Consider the following 16,599-nt stretch of genomic DNA (forward strand, 5'->3'; position numbering starts at 1 on the left):
AGTGTCGGATTGTGGTGGGTGGTCGTCGGGTTCAGGTCGTGGGTTGAGGTCGGGATGGCAGGGGAGGAGAGGAGGCTGTCGGGTTGAGGTCGTGGGTTTGGTGGCTTTATTGTGTCGGGTTTCAGATTTTTTTTTTTTTTTTTTTTTTTTTTGCGATGGCGGGATGGTGGTGGTTGGTGGCTGTGGATGTGGGGTCATGACGTACAGGAGGGAGGTGGTGGCCGTGGTGGTCAGAAAAGAGGAGGTGAGGTGGCTAGTGGGTCGTGCGGGTGGCTATGGTTGTGGTCGGAGGAAAGGCGGGGAGGAAGGACGGTGGTTGTGGTGTGTCAGGGGCGTGCTTGGTGGTGGTGGGGTGCGTGGTTGCGGTGGCGTCGGTTGTGGTGTGTCGGAGGTAGGTGTATGGTGGTCGGGTGGGTGTAAGGTGGGTGAGTGAGGAAGAGAGGAGGGAAATATTTTTTGGGTTTTTTTGATTTATTTGGTTTTTAGAGAGAGGAGATTATTGATATTTGTGTGAGAGGAGAGAGAAGTAAGTGGAAAAAGAAGGTTTTTATAGTGAAAATTAGGGTTGGATTAGTGATGGTAGTGAGAGAAACTAATTAATTAGCATCAATCCCTTCATTTTAGCCTTAATCCCTTGTTTTTCCTCTTCAATCTCAACCCTCCATCCCATCTTTTAAAGAACTAAATAGTCTTATGAATTTCGATGAAAAGGGTGGGATTGATTTCAATGAAAAAGGTCGGGGTCACGTACGAACTAAAGTTCAGTGCGAACCGTACGAACTAAGACTCTGACACTGTATTTCACGCAAGAAAGTCAACAGCTATTAACCTGTTTTCCTTTCCTATTCCGTACTCCCCCGACCTCCCTTCGCTCTCCTCTCTCATCACTTATCCTCACCTGCTGTCGCCGGCGGCGGCGAGATACGACGACACCGGCTCATCACCGACGACCAGTGTTGGCACATCTCTCCTAACAGTTTCTTATCCCCATCCACCACCTGACGATAGCCACCATTGCCTGATGCCGACGTCACCGTCGACCACCCAAAACTCGGAGAAGCGACGGCCACCTGCGTCACTACTATTGTCATTGTCGGCCACTGCGCGCTTCTTTTCTTCTCCAATATACATCCCTATCAATTCCTAGATCTAGCAATAAAACCGACTTCTATTGACGAGGTGGTGTTGGTTGTGGTTGGGCGGCGATGGTCGTAGTGACGAGGTAGCGGTGGTTATAATTTTGATGAGGTTGCTGGTTGTGGATGAGGAAGCTTGTGGATGTCATAGGCGGCATTTGAGGTGGCCGTTGATATTGTCGGTGGGTGGATACACAAAATGATGCTCCAGGTACACATACTTCTACTCTAAGATACACAAATCGACAAGTGTATCTGAATGTATAATAGATGTATCTAGACTAAGTAATATGTGTATCTAGGTAATAGTAAAAAAGATTGCATCTTTCTGTTAAAAAAGGTATGAAATTATCTGGTTTAACTATTATTGATTTTTAATAATTTTTTCCCAATCTAGATGGATAGATGCTGCGAAGTTTATGACAGGAGCATCAGCAGTGGGAAGCATTGCAATTCCAATGATCCTTCAGCATGCTAATCTGATAGAAATGGAACTATGGTAATTGAGTTGACATCGTTCTTGTTATTTGTTTGTACTGTTTTATGCTTCCATCGCGTTAGTCTCCATGATGAAAGGTAGAACTGCTTGCTGCCATTAACTGTGTGGTAGTATCATTGAATGAGGTATCCTGGCTGTGATATTAAATTGTGCATTATGATGCTATGTATCGAGTTAAACAGAGACCTTGATTTTTTTTATAACATAATTGAGTCTGAGCCTTGGATATACATCCGTGTTAGACACTTCCAAGTTCCAACACTTCTAACTGAACATAGCCCGAGTAACTTGGACGTGGAGAATTTTGGTGTAACAAGATTTTGTATAGACCGGGAAACTAAACTTAACTTTGCGGTTAAATCAATTTCCAAAATAAAGTTAAAGGGTTGTATATGTATCTAGCAAGTTAAAGGGGTGTGTATCTAGCTAGCTAAAAGATACGTATCTAGTAGTTTAAGGGAGTGTATGTAGATAGCTAAAGATATATATCTAGTAACTTAAGAAAGTGTATCTAGCTAGCTAAAGTTATGTATCTAGCAGTTTAAAGGAGTGTATCTAGCTATTTACAGATATGTATCTAGTTACTTATAGTAATGCATCTAACTAGCTAAAGGTATGTATCAATTAGGACGGGAAAGGAGTGTGTGTATCTGAACATCAGTGGGTGCGCATGGTTCAATGATTCTGGAGTTGCATATCTAACGAGCTTTTGCAAGAAATTGAAGTCACTAAATCTTTGCGGATGTGGGAGGACAGCCACTGACTGAGCATTGCAGGTACATTTTACACACACACTTTGCAAATCTATTTACTGTAGCAAATGGGCTATTCTAGTCAGATTTTGGTCATCTTGAGTGTGTTGTTCTCATGTTCGGGTACTAGTAAGTTCAGTTTCTTTTTAGGTCCGTGCGTACGAGTCAAGCAAATCAACTGGGTTGCTTCAGTTCATGGCTATGGCTAAACTGACTATTAATGTTTTGCCTCAACTTGGTTAATTTGGGGTATTTTCTTTCATTTGTAGTCAACTCACTTTTGGGTCGGTTCAATTTGGTTAATTTGGGATATTTCCTTTTATTTGTAGTCATCTTCGGCGACCACGGCGATGATGCAAAAGTCGTATGATTTTAATCTTAAATGAACTCTATCACGACGGCTTCTTTCAACTTCATTCCAATAACAAGGTTCAAATTCTCTTTTTCGTTCTTTTTATTCATCTTAATTCCAGTTTTTCCAGTTTCTATGTTCGGAAAATGCTTGTCGTACTTCAATCTGAGGTATTTTAGGTCGATTGATTTGTTGGCGTTTTGAAATCACTATTTTCGAGTAGCCTTCTTTGAAGAATTTATGTGATTTTGGTTTTGAAATTGACCAATTAGGTACTATTTTGTTTATGAATCTTGTTTGAATTAGCTTACTTAATCGCGAAAATTTACTTGCGATCGAGCTTAATTGAAAGGCGAAATAACAAAATTCGCATGATGATCATCTTTGAAAAGGCCGCTAAGTTCTGTTATGGTGTCAATTTCGAGATAACTGTTCACAATGGCACTGCTCTTAGGTGTGCAGCTGAGTATTTACAGATGATAGACAAGTACTGTGAGAACAATCTCGCCTCAAGAACGGACGATTTCCTTAGTCAAGTAGCCTTGGCTAATCTCTTTAGGGCTATTATTGTTCTGAAGACATGTGAAGATCTCCTTCCCATGGCCTTAGACCTTGCTTTAGTCCAGAGAAGCATAGATGTCATTAGCATCAAGGTTCGCTTACTTCTTGTACCCTGTATCATCTCCACATTTTATAGAATTCCTTCTTAAAATGTTGGTTCGTATCCCCTATTCTTATCCACGGGTTTTTGCAGGATGATAATGTTGATTGTGAAGCATCCGAAGAAACCTCCGTTGATTGGGACTGCTCTTTGCATTTACCTCTATTTATTTCTAAGACAGAGAGAGCATCAATTGAAAGGTGCCTCGAAGAGTTTACAATAAGACTTGAAGAAAGTGGAGCAGATATTTCGTCCTTGGCAATGTCCTTGAGGAAACCTCTACGTCCTTTATGGATTTCGCAAAAGTCTGTTATTTGGTTAAACGAAGTGCCTGATCATGACTCATGGAATTTTACACCAATAATACTAGTTTCCGCATCCTCCCAGGATGGCTTTATTCAACACAGGGGAAGCACTGAGTTTAGCTGGAACTATATTCCAGGGGCCGGAGATGATGAAGAAAGTTGGGCTAGGGGTCTAACACCTATTCTTTTCTGGAGTCATGTGTCTGATCTAATAAATTGTGAACCTAATTTGTGTAACCGGAAAGTTGCCGAAATTGTTGAGGCAGACAGAGTTTATAGGGCTCAAAGAGGACTAGATGCTCCTCAAATTTCTGTGAAGTCTCAAAAGTCTTCAGGAAGCAATGAACATGAAAAGTTGCCATTGCATTCCAAACTCGAAGCGATGAAAATTGGTGAATGCTCTTCTTCCAAAGGAAATTCTGCAATATGTTGGCTTGGTTCAACAAATGTTGCAGTGAGCACAACTCAGGCTGGTATATTACTTACATTCTTTTCAAATTTCTGTGAAGTCTCAAAAGTCTTCAACAAATGTTGCAGTGAACCCGATTTACCAAGAATCGATTTTAATCATAGCATATACGGAGTATCTTATTTCTTTCTTTGAAAATTCAGCCTTGCAGTGAGGCTAATCTCCTTAGCCGCACACCACCAAACTGGTGGACTGAAGATCCTACACATGTAAATCCCATATTCCCATGTCAATTGTATTTGTAAAAAGCAACACCTTTTTTGGAACCAGATCCAACTTTAAGAGAGCTAAAATGTAGACGAATTTATCATTAATGGATCAATGTAGGATCAGAAAAGTGTGCATTTGCACAAAGCAACGGGCTAATTTTTTGTCTAGTTCGCGTTGGGAAAATATTTAATATATGTATCTAGTTATGTAAAGGTATGTATTCATACACTTAAACGAGTGTATCTACCTAGTTAGATATATTTATCTACCAATTTAAACTTTTTCCCTTATTATTGGAACGGAGTGTATCTAGCTTGTTAGAGATATGTATCTAGCAACTTAAAAGAGTGTATCGAGCTACCTAAAGGTATGTATCTACCAATTTAAAGGAGTGTATATAAATAGTTAGAGGTATGATTCAAAGAACTTAAACGAAACAGATCTAACTTGCTAGAGGTATGTATCTAGCAATGTAAAAAAATATGTCTAGTATGTCAAAGGTTTGTATCTAGCAACTTAATGAGATCAAACGAGGGAAAAGGGTATCCTAAATGTAAGACGGGCTTAGAGTAGACGTGTTCACCCCAACTCATACTAAGCATTAAGAACTGTAACACTAAATCAAGATTAATTAGTTAGTAGAGTCATAGTTGCATAAAAAAATAGATTCGATCGACACTAATATTTCCAATAAGTAACAAAATCAGGTACTCAAAAGGTTTTTTTTTTTAAACTTTATTTGTGATTCAAATAATCATGAAAAATGCCAAACAATATGAAATCAATATGAATCAAAAAAACCAATAGAGGAATAAAATGGATCTCATCAAGCTTTCAAAAACTTACAAATTACACTGAAATGCACCATTATCTTACACAAATTGCAGTAATATAATGATCAATAACATAAAAATGCAAAACAGACAAAAGCCGATCAATAACATAAAAATGCAAAACAGACAAAAGCCACTCGGATGAAGCACAAGAATTTGTGTAAAACGGGTTTTCAATAACCGCTTTTTAAGAGTTTGTTTCCAGTTGGACACAATATTAGTGTAAAACAACCAGTCGTTACTAACACCAACAACATTCATCTTCTCATCCAACCATCAGTCTACCACCATGCCTTACCGGACTCACTGTCGCCGCTCGCCCCTTAACCAGAGAGTCGCCGCCGTCAAACCACTCAAATGTTTCCAGTTGGACACAATAAGTCACTGTAATATCATCATACACAGAATTAGGCAGTAGAGAATTTCAGTCGTTTCAGAAAAGATTGCGTCAAAAATCCATGGTAACATAATAGGCCTTTACTTATCATAACATCAGTAACTACACAAATCAGTACCTTACTACCCTATATACTCATACCCTACTGCCACCACCACCATCACCGTCACCTCATCCCCAACGGCAACCCACACACACCAATAGTCGCCACACACCACCACATCTTCACTCAATGGACACCACCACCCCTAGCCATATTACCCCCACTATTACCACTCACTATGCTGTCGTCAGCATCACCACAACCGCCATCTTACCACCACCATTACCACCGCAAGCCTACCACCACCACACAACTGCAACCATCACTACAACATTACCACCACCACGACCACAAACTGACGCAACTTTCACGACCACCACCACCCCAACGCCATTCTCTCTCCACCACATCCATTTCCGCCTTAGCATCACCGAGCGTCCGAGCCTTGTCGCTATATTTAATTTTTTTTTTCGAAATTGGAGAACTGAATGTCGTACCTCCGACATAACAGTCACTCGACATCCCACATAGCCTCTTTATCGGCGCATTTCCGGCGATAACTTACCTCAAGACAGGCGAGACGCCGGCGACGTCTAGGCTCGGCATCGACGACGGCGGGTGAATCGCAGGGTTGGAAACGAGTAAAGAGGAAATAAGGGAGAAAAGTGGCGCATCGCCGGAGATAGAGTGGTCGAAGGCGCCGTCGTGGTTCTAGTGGCGGCTGCCGGCGGTAGGGTGATGGCTGATATGAGTGAAAGGGGTGAGAATATTGTTGAGCTGTGGGATTATACGTAAGCTATTTGTGGGTTAAAGGGGTTGGGCCTTTAATCTTAACCATACAATCCAATGGTTCCTATTCAGTTCGCACAGTTCGCACCGAACTTTAGGTTCGCACAGGATCCTATTTCTATATATATATATATATATATATATATAGAGATTGAATCATGTGAAGACCTTTCTTAGGAGTAAGTATCACTCCATTCTAAACCGTCGATTAAAAACTACGGATGCACTAGATAACGCCACGTGTCCCCATACAAAACCCAATCTAAAACACATTTCCCCTTCAATTTGGTCATTTTATCGGACTCACTCACTCGCACTCTCTTCACTTTCTCTCTCTTCTACTGTAGTTCTTCAACTTTTGATCGTCATCATCATCATTCTCGTGTTGTAGCTCATCTTCGCCGTTCATTTGCATTTCGATCGCCATTTTATCTCTCAAATTTTGATCGTCATCATCATAATCCTAATTTTTTCGGATCTAGGTAATTTCGATCACCTAATTTTTATTTTAATTCATCCTGATTTCATTCTGCATCCATCACATTAATTTCGATCAACTTATTTAATTTGTTAAATTATCTGTGAACTAGTTTAATAAGCGATTTTCGGGAATTGTTATTACAAATGATGAAATGAATGATATTGGAGACGGATATATTAGTGTTGTTATACACTTGCTTGTCTTTGTTGCGAGTAGAGAGTCCAATTAGTTTAAATTATCGACCCAGTTTTTCATTACGGGTCATCTCAAACTGTAACTGTTATGAATTAGATCAGAATCATCAGATTGTTGCTGGGAATGTGATTTAGATCCCCTGGAAGGCAGCTTTTGTTCATCTCTCGAGTTGTTTTGCTTGTTTTCTCGGAAATTTGTACTCGTATTTGTCAATTGTTTTTGTGTATCCTAGTCCGCACTCAAAAGCTCTTATGACTTGATCGTAGATTGGTGATAATGTTATTACGGAGTCTTGTACTATTTATAGACATGAGAAACCTCATCTAAAGAATGTTGGAGGTGTAATTTGTGGTATTCCGTGTTTTGGTGGTCTTGCAAACACGTGTCTACTTCTACAACCTTCAATTCCTTAATCAACCTTCATCAATGGCGACCAAATTAGGTTCATTCCGCCGTAGCTTCTTAGAAAAACGAGAAAAAGAGAAGCTTCTTTTCCCATCTAAAAATGGCTACAATTCCTACCTTGAAGATCAATTACTTCAAGGAGATAACCGTAGTAGGAGAAATGTTTGTTCTTGTTTCGGCCTTGACGAAAAATGTTGTCATTTGTGGAAATTCATAAGGGAGTTCGGGATTAAAGCTTATAAAATGGGGAAATCTGATCCAAGAAAAGTAATTTTTCAAAAAAATGGGACTTGCTTTGACGCTTTTGTCTTTTCTTATTTTCTTGAAGGAGCCTCTTGAAGATCTTGCTCGTTACTCTGTTTGGGCTATTCTTCTTGTTGTTGTTGTCTTTGAATTTAGTATTGGTAATTTCTGTTTCTTCTTCTTCTTCATTTTGATTATCCCTTTTTGAATTTTAGTGTTTGTTGTCGTCTTTGAGCAAGGTTCACACTTTCCTTTTTAGACCGTCTCGAAATGAGGTGGTAGTGGTGACTTGAGATCATCTGTCCCATTTTTATGTCGCATCTCTAGTCGCACTACTTTTATCATGTGATACATTATCCCTTAAATAATAAAATTCTTTGGTAGTTTATACTCCCTCTGTCCCGGTCATTTGTTATCCTATTCCATGTTTGGGTGTCTTAGTCAATTGTTGTCCTTTCTATTTTAGGATTGTATTTGATAGTAAATTGATCATTCACACTCAATTTGGTCCACTTGTTATCTAGTAATTGACCCCCTTTTATTTCCTTGGTCTTTGTGCAAAAAATAAAGGATAACAATTGACTAAGACGGAGGGAGCATAATATTGATGAGGTGTTATAAGGGTAGGATAGTGGGACAGGAGATGAGACACAAAATAGGGACAAAGGATCCACGTTGGTTGCTAACTTGCTATCAAGGGTAAGACTACGTACATCTTACTCGACCTCTCTTACCCTCCAAATTTGTTGGAGACATTGGGTAATGTTATTGTTGTATTTGTGGTTCTTGTAATACTATGATTTGTGACCCCATGAATTTCTCAAACTTGTTTCTTCTACGCCATTAGTACACCCAAGAGGAGGGTATGAGCCTAAGGAGGAGACATAGGATACTAGGTTTCCTATGTGGGATTTGCCGTTGTTTTAGGTGGATGAGTGAGTATTTCGTTGAGGTTAATTGTAAATAACCTTTGCGTTATTTGATGGGAAAGTTGGTTTTTTGAATCCCTTAATGCTTGTACTTAGTCGGGAGGAGCCGGAATTTGGAGTTGGGAGAGTTAAGTATCGGTCAAATTTTATTGGGGCGAATTAGCACCGCCATATAATAACTTGAAAAAAAGATTGAAAATTTTAATAGAAGGAAATGATATTCTTCACTCTTTAGGAGTCAGTGACCCAAACAAGACCAGCCTCCACAAGGCTTCACTCTTTAGGAGTCGGCACCCCAAGCAAGACCAACCTCCACGCTCTGCCACTAGTCAAAAGCGCACTTCATTTGTAATGGAGTCGAACATTGGCTATTTTTTTTTGGAGTTTGTGGACTAGGGTGTTAAGCCATCTAAGATTCTGATGATGAAAGTATTGAGGTAATCAACTATGTTCCACTTTCGGTCATTTCACCCTCTCCCAATACAATTTGGTCAATGTAATGTAGGAATAAATGTCATTGAAAGCTTGTTGGCGGATCTGTGTAATTTGTGTTGTTGCATCAATAGATCTTTCTTAAGACGGTCTTAAGTTAGGACTCTTCACAATTCCCTCTTCATTTTAACAGTATTTAAATCAATTGTGACTACGTCTTACTTTAAGACCGTTCGGAGTAAGAATTTGTGATTGTTGAGCACTTAATATTTTAGTATCCCTGGCTTTCAATTTACTTTGTAAGTTTACAGTACTACTAATCAATTTATGTTATCTTGTGTGGGTAGCTATTTTATGCATTATTATTACTTTGCTTTTGAAGATTAATACACTTGAATGTATAAATTTGTGAAAGATTTGAATTTTACAAAATTGGTAGTTGATAGTTTTGCTTTTAAGATGGTTATGTTATTTTTGTTGAAGATCTAGTTTCAAACTTTCAATATGTTCCTCGATTCGATTCAATACTTACTGATAATGAAATTTTGCTTTGAATATGTAATTGATAGTTTTGGTCTTTGAGCATTGCTTCTAATAATCTGCACTTGGATTTCTGTAATGTTGATAAGCAAGGGTAATGTTGATAATCAAGGGTCAAGCTGCATTACAAAGGGTAGAAAAGTGTGTGATTTACTCTGGTGACAACATGTACGTCGAGACGCTTCACAAAACAAAAGAGCACTAATTTACTCACTTGGTGGTGTGTTGATGAATGAGTAGTAAATTTTAGCAAAGATAGCTATTGTTTAAAATTATTATTTTAATTGTATTTTCAATTTTATTATTTGTACTTATTCATTTTGGATTGGGATGTGTACCTGAAGTTTATGTATATATAATTGGTTTATGTAAGTTGAATTTATGGTTTGACAATACGAAGAGATCGACTTGACGTTGAATCTGACAAAACAACCTCTAAGATTCAAAGTGAACAAGGTCCGAGATTCACAAAACAAAGTCCGAGATTCACCAAATAAGGAAAGAGCAAAAAACGTGATTTTAACCACTTATGATGACCAAGTTTCACAAAACAAGCTCTACGATTCTTGAACAAGCTCTAAGATTCACAAACCAAAGTCTCGATTCACCTAATAAAGAAAAGAGCAAAATAGATGATTTTAACCACTTATGATGATCAAGTTTCACAAAACAAGCCTTAAGATTCATTAAATAAGGTATGAGATTCACAAAATAAGGCTTGAGATTCACCAAATAAGGAAAAGAGCAAGAAACGTGATTTTAACCACTTATGATGACCAAGTTTCACAAAACAAGCTCTAAGATTCACTGAACAAGGTCTGAGATTCACAAAACAAAGTCTGAGATTCACCTAATAAAGAAAAGAGTAAAATAGGTGATTTTAACCACTTATGATGATCAAGTTTCACAAAACAAACTTTAAGATTCACTGAATAAAGTATGAGATTCACAAAATAAGGTCTGAGATTCACCAAATAAGGAAAAGAGCAAAAAACGTGATTTTAACCACTTATGATGACCATGTTTCACAAAATAAGCTCTAAGATTCACCGAACAAGGTCTGAGATTCACAAAACAAAGTCTGAGATTCACCTAATAAAGAAAAGGGCAAAATAGGTGATTTTTAACCACTTATGATGATCAAGTTTCACAAAACAAGTCTTGAGATTCACTGACTAAGGTATGAGATTCACAAAATAAGAAAAAGAGGAAAAAAACGTGATTTTAACCACTTATGATGACCAAGTTTCACAAAACAAGTTCTAAGATTCACTGAACAAGGTCTGAGATTCACAATACAAAGTCTGAGATTTACCTAATAAAGAAAAGAGCGAAATAGGTGATTTTAACCAATTATGATGATCAAGTTTCACAAAACAAGCCTTAAAGATTCACTGAATAAGGTATGAGATTCACAAAATAGGTATGAGATTCACAAAAAAAAAAAAAAAAAAAAAAAAAAAAAAAAAAAAAAACTTTTTGGAAAAAAAAAAAAAAATTTGAAAAAAAAAAATTCGAAAAAAAAAATTGAAAAAAAAAAATCGAAAAAAAAAATTTGAAAAAAAAAAATTTCGAAAAAAAAAATTCGTGATATTGTATTGTATAGTGCGTGATATTGTTTTATGGACTCAAATATATAGGTGGACTTTAGGATCTTGCCTCGCCATAATGAGGAATTTGGTGAGACCGGCCGCCTCGCCATAATGAGGTGCCTCACCGGATCCGGCCTCTATATATATATATATATAGAAATAGGATCCTGTACGAACTTATAGTTCGGTGCGAACTTACGAACTTAATATAGGCCATTAGATTAAAAGACATACCACACAAATCTATGGTCAAAAGAAACTCCAAGTTTCCACGACTAACTCATCTATAACCAACCAAACACTGCTCTCAAGTCTTACTCCAAATTAACTGACGCCGGCACCGGAGCAGGCATCGGAGCTCCGACACTAACTACCTTTTACCTTACCCCTGTCTTACTTCAGACTATTTTGAGGTTGTTTACAGATAAAGGTTCTTCCTCTTCCCCTTTTCTCCCTCCTCTGAAACCTTCACCTTCCACCACCCCAGTATTTTCGGAAATTCGGCACCACTTCGCCGTCCGTCCACATCTCGTCATATATTCTGAGATTATTATTTTTTAAATTATATTCCTATTTTACTAGATCTATGATTCCCATCAAATATTAAAAAAGATGTCAATAAAGTAAGCTTCTAGCATAGGGTAGGGTGGAGATGGTGGTCGAACGGTCGGGGACACCGATAGGTGGAGCGAGGGAGTGATTGTTTCGTGGAGAAAGAAGGTGATTTTGTGGTATTTTTATGGTGGTATGGTTGTGGTTGTCGTCGGAGCTCCGTCAGCGGCATGGTGTGGTCTAGTGATTGATGGAGATGGTGGGTTTTGTTGGGTGTGGTGTTAGTGAGGGGACCGTGGTGGTTGTGGTGTTGCATTTGGCGATTTCGTGGTGGTTGTCGACTTGTGGTATCGACGGCGACGTCTGAATTTCAGGTAATCTCGTTAGCGTGACAATGATGGTGGTAGTGGTGCTGATGTTGGCGACAATCAATGGTGGTAATCCAGTTTGGTGGCGGATGCTCAACATATGACCCAAGATACACATATCAAATACTCCTAGATACACACATGAAGACTCTAGATACAGAAATCGATTTGTGTATCCGGTCGTATTGATATGTGTAACTGAGATACTAACATGTGTATCTAGAGTGGTTGTCTGGGCAGCATAGGTGTGGTGGCCGTGGGAAATAACTGTCGGCCGTTCTCTTTGAAGCTGCGAGAGTTTATTTTGTGCAATGTTTGAACTACTTAGATTTATCAATTGTCCTAGCTGATAATTGATGCATTCAATTTAAATGTAGTAAGAGTAGTATACATCAATTTCCCCATACTTTGCTAGATTCGATACAATTCAGCCCTGTCGTAGAATCGTAGATTGATACAATTCAGCCTCGTCGTAAATAAGAGCTTGACACAGCCATCAATTTTCCCGATTTAAGGAGCTTTGAAGTCATCAACTCCGACAGTAGCCTAGAGCACTAAACATGATTAGTAATCTCACTCAACTAACTAAATTTGTCTATATTTTCATTATGTCATTCAAAAAAAAAAATATTAAGCTTGTGCGCGTCTTTAGTGTGCACTCAATCGAAAACATTAGTTGAATTTTCATCATGGATTGACATAAGTTCAAGTATGTGTGTAGTCTATAATACATTCATTACATTTTTTTATACAAGTTCAAGTATGTGTGTAGTTTATCCCTTCTCCGCCAACCAAACTATCGTGTTAAAAAAATACTCCCTCTGTTCCGATCAATTGTTATTCTTTGGTTTTGGTAAAAATACCAAGGAAAGGAAAGGAAAGGGACTCAATTATAAGATGCCAAGCGGACAAAATTGGTTTTGAAGGATCAAATTGCTCATCAAATGCATTTCTAAAATAGAAAGGATAACAATTGACCGCAACACCCCAAAATAGAATAGGACAACAAATGAGCGGGACAGGATTATATGAGACTAACTTATGAACTTATCTAATGAGACTAACATGTGAACTTATCTAACCATAACATCATAGGATAACTAAAAAAAAAGTTCAAGTATGTGTTTGAACTTTGAACTAATGAGTGACTTTTATAATATGGTGGGTCATTTTTGCCACCATGGTTTATAAAAAATAAGTAAACATAACTAAGTTTTAAAATTAAATATGTTGGTTAGGTTTATCTAAATAAATTTAGGAAATGAAGTTCGTATCTATTATTTCCCTTTTTCGTATAATGGAAGCTATGGAGACGGATGTGATGATGACAAGATTTGAACGGACATGTCGTGAGTATCATCTGGTATGGTTTTAATACCTATCTAAGTTAGGTTATATTACATTTATTTGAACTGTTATTAGATGAGTTCTTTAGATATGTCCCAGCTTAAAATTTGAATGTGATTAATTCAATTGGAGATCACACTCCTTGATAAAAAAGCGCGTTTTTGGTTCTACTTAAGGATAGTCATTTCTAGTGTTTGATCTATTCCCCCTCGAAAAGGTTTTACCCTAACTTGCTAGATACATACCCTTAACTTGTTAAATACACTCTTATAAATTACTAGATACATATATTTAACTTCCTAAATACATTCCTTTATGTTATTAGATACATATCTTTAGTTAGCTAGATACACTCTTGTAAGTTCTAGATACATACCTTTAAATTGTTAGATACACTCTTTTAAGTTACTAGATACATATCTTTAGTTAGCTAGATACACTCTTGTAAGTTACTAGATACATACCTTTAAATTGCTAGATACACTCTTTTAAGTTACTAGATACATATCTTTAGTTAGCTAGATACACTCTTGTAAGTTACTAGATACATACCTTTAAATTGCAAGATACACTCTTTTAAGTTACTAGATATATATCTTTAGTTAGTTAGATACACTCTCACAAGTTACTAGATACATACCTTTAACTTGCTAGATACACTCTTTTAAATTACTAGATACGTATCTTTAGTTAACAAGATACACTCTTATAAGTTACTAGATACATGCTTTTAAGATGCTAGATACACTTCTTTAAATTATTAGATACATACCTTTAGCTATCTAGATACACTCCTTTATATTATTAAATACAAACCTTTAGCTATTTAGTTACACTCCTTAAATTAATAGATACAAATCATTAGCATTGTAGCACATATCATTTGCTAGTTAATAGATATAAACTACCATCTTATATTAATGACATGTTGTTTTCCCCTTATTTGAAACTCATACATCCTATATCCTATAAAATATGTCATTTTTAACAAGGCACTATAGTCCAACTGTAAAGCATCCAAAACCCGTCTCCAATAAGGGCTAAAATACTCGTAGACTTATTGTATTTCAAAATAAATACTACGGAGTATTTCTTAACTCAGTTTGCTAGATTATCCGATGGACCACCTTAGACCTCGAAACATCACCTCCATTGTCATGGCCGAACGACCATACCCACGCCTGCGACATCTCCGACAACAAAGACGACGCACCACCTGCCACTTGACCCGTAGCACCCTCGCCGAACATCCACCAGCCACCACAAACTCTCGCCATTGACGATCAAATCAGGCTTATCCCCTACCCCAGACGATTCCGGCTACAGCGAACGAAAAATCAAAACTCTCCGATAAAGTCACCTTTACCGATATTTGTTTGAAATTATTCATTTTTTTGTAGATCTACATGAAAACTGAAAGGCGGAAGGCGTTTGGAGGTAGGAACAAACAACAATGGTGGGAAAAAGGCCTGATGAAGCACCGACATGGTTCCTCGCCGGTGTTTGCCGGAGTAAAAGTAAGCTGCAAAAGAGGGGAAAAAAGAGAAAGGTAATCAGAGCAATTGGGTGGAAATAGGGGCATCAAGGTTCGGCCCCGTTGGTGCGAAAGACGGAACCGGGTGGTCGCCGGAGGTACGCCGGTAACCTTGCTTGCGGCAGTGGCATCATGTGCGATTTTGTCATTGTGTGAATAGTGAATAAGACGAAGGAGGAGGATAACATTTTATTGAAGAGGGGACAATCAGTGAGGGTCGTGGAAATGTCTAATTTAATTTTATATATTAGTTCGTACGGTTCGCACCGTACTTTAGTTCGCACCTGACCCCGACCCTATATATATATATATATATATATATATATATAGAGTAAAGTTCTAATGAGTCCACCATATATTTTGAGTCCATAAGTCCTCACTACATCCCTTAGATATCCCACTAAGGATGGTTGAGATTGAAAGCAAAAAAGCATACTTAACACTAATGAGTTTCCTATACACTAATTAATCCACTTTCTCTCTCTAGCTTTAATTATACATTCACTAATGGATTAATGATACACAATTAACACCACCATTTATCTTATACTTCAAAGTTTATGGAAATTTTGTTTACACTTTTCCAGTTTCAGTTTTTTTTCGTTTTTTTTTAGACAAGTTTTCGACATTTTAGGATTTTACGAGTGTAATTCTAACAGCAAAAAGTGTAATTTTAAGGAATATTTTCGCGAATTTAGCGTTTTACAAAGTTTAACTTCAATCTTTTCCGAGTGATTTTAACGAATAATATTTTGAATTTTTGTAATTTTATCACAAGTTATTGTAATTTAGCATTTTACGAGTGTTATTTTAATGACAAAAAGTGTTATTTTAGTCCAGGTAAGTGTAATTTCAGTCCAATGAGATTGTTATTTTTAGTCAAGGAGAATGTAATTTTAGTCCAGAAAAGTGTAATTTTAGTCCAGAAAAGTATAATTTCAGTCCACTGAGAATGTAATTTTAGTCCATTGAGAGTGTAACATTAGTCCAATGAGAATATGAGAATATGACCAAGTCCATTGAGAGTGTAACATTAGTCCAATAGAAAAAAGTGTAATTTTAACAGAAAAAAGTGTAATTCTAACAGAAAAAAGTGTAATTCTAACAACAAAAAGTGTAATTCTAACAAAAAGTGTAATTCTAACAAAAAAAAGTGTAATTCTAACAGAAACAAGTGTAATTCTAAAAGAAAAAAGTGTAATTCTAACAAAAAGTGTAATTCTAACAGAAAAAAGTGTAATTCTAATAGAAAAAAGTGTAATTTTAACAGAAAAAAGTGTAATTCTAACAGAAAAAAGTGTAATTCTAACAACAAAAAGTGTAATTTTAGCCGAAAAAAGTGTTATTCTAGCAAAAAAAAAGTATAATTTTAACAGAAAAAAGTGTAATTTTAATGAAGAAAAGTGTAATTTTAACAAAAAAAAGTGTAATTCTAACAGAAAAAAGTGTAATTCTAACAACAAAAAGTGTAATTTTAGCCGAAAAAAGTGTTATTCTAGCGAGAAAAAAGTATAATTTTAACGAGAAAAAAGTGT

At 37.0% G+C, this 16,599-nt stretch overlaps 2 protein-coding genes and 1 long non-coding RNA gene across 6 annotated transcripts in view; 2 read left to right on the top strand and 1 right to left on the bottom strand.

The window, feature by feature from the left end:
* LOC141586483 (uncharacterized) overlaps nt 1–16,599 on the bottom strand; it is a 192,039-nt gene that overhangs the window by 37,044 nt on the left and 138,396 nt on the right. The gene's annotated exons all lie outside the window — the stretch shown is intronic.
* LOC141658638 (uncharacterized) overlaps nt 1–16,599 on the top strand; it is a 31,673-nt gene that overhangs the window by 7,357 nt on the left and 7,717 nt on the right. The window lies entirely within an intron of this gene.
* On the top strand, nt 731–4,528 carry LOC141586481 (uncharacterized). 4 transcript variants are annotated; one of them, XM_074407720.1, is made up of 6 exons: nt 732–1,347; nt 1,534–1,635; nt 2,264–2,411; nt 2,717–2,816; nt 3,194–3,392; nt 3,494–4,528. In XM_074407720.1, exons 4-6 carry the CDS (start codon nt 2,770–2,772, stop codon nt 4,307–4,309), a joined length of 1,062 nt encoding a protein of 353 aa, XP_074263821.1. In that variant the 5' UTR covers nt 732–1,347; nt 1,534–1,635; nt 2,264–2,411; nt 2,717–2,769; the 3' UTR covers nt 4,310–4,528. The 4 variants fall into 4 exon arrangements, with proteins under 4 accessions (XP_074263822.1, XP_074263821.1, XP_074263820.1 ...); XM_074407721.1 differs by lacking the exon at nt 2,717–2,816 and having other exon boundaries at nt 731–1,347; XM_074407722.1 differs by lacking the exons at nt 732–1,347; nt 1,534–1,635; nt 2,264–2,411 and having other exon boundaries at nt 2,726–2,816; nt 3,202–3,392.

The sequence above is a fragment of the Silene latifolia genome, chromosome 6, assembly GCF_048544455.1.
Source record: "Silene latifolia isolate original U9 population chromosome 6, ASM4854445v1, whole genome shotgun sequence".
Taxonomy (NCBI): domain Eukaryota; kingdom Viridiplantae; phylum Streptophyta; class Magnoliopsida; order Caryophyllales; family Caryophyllaceae; genus Silene; species Silene latifolia.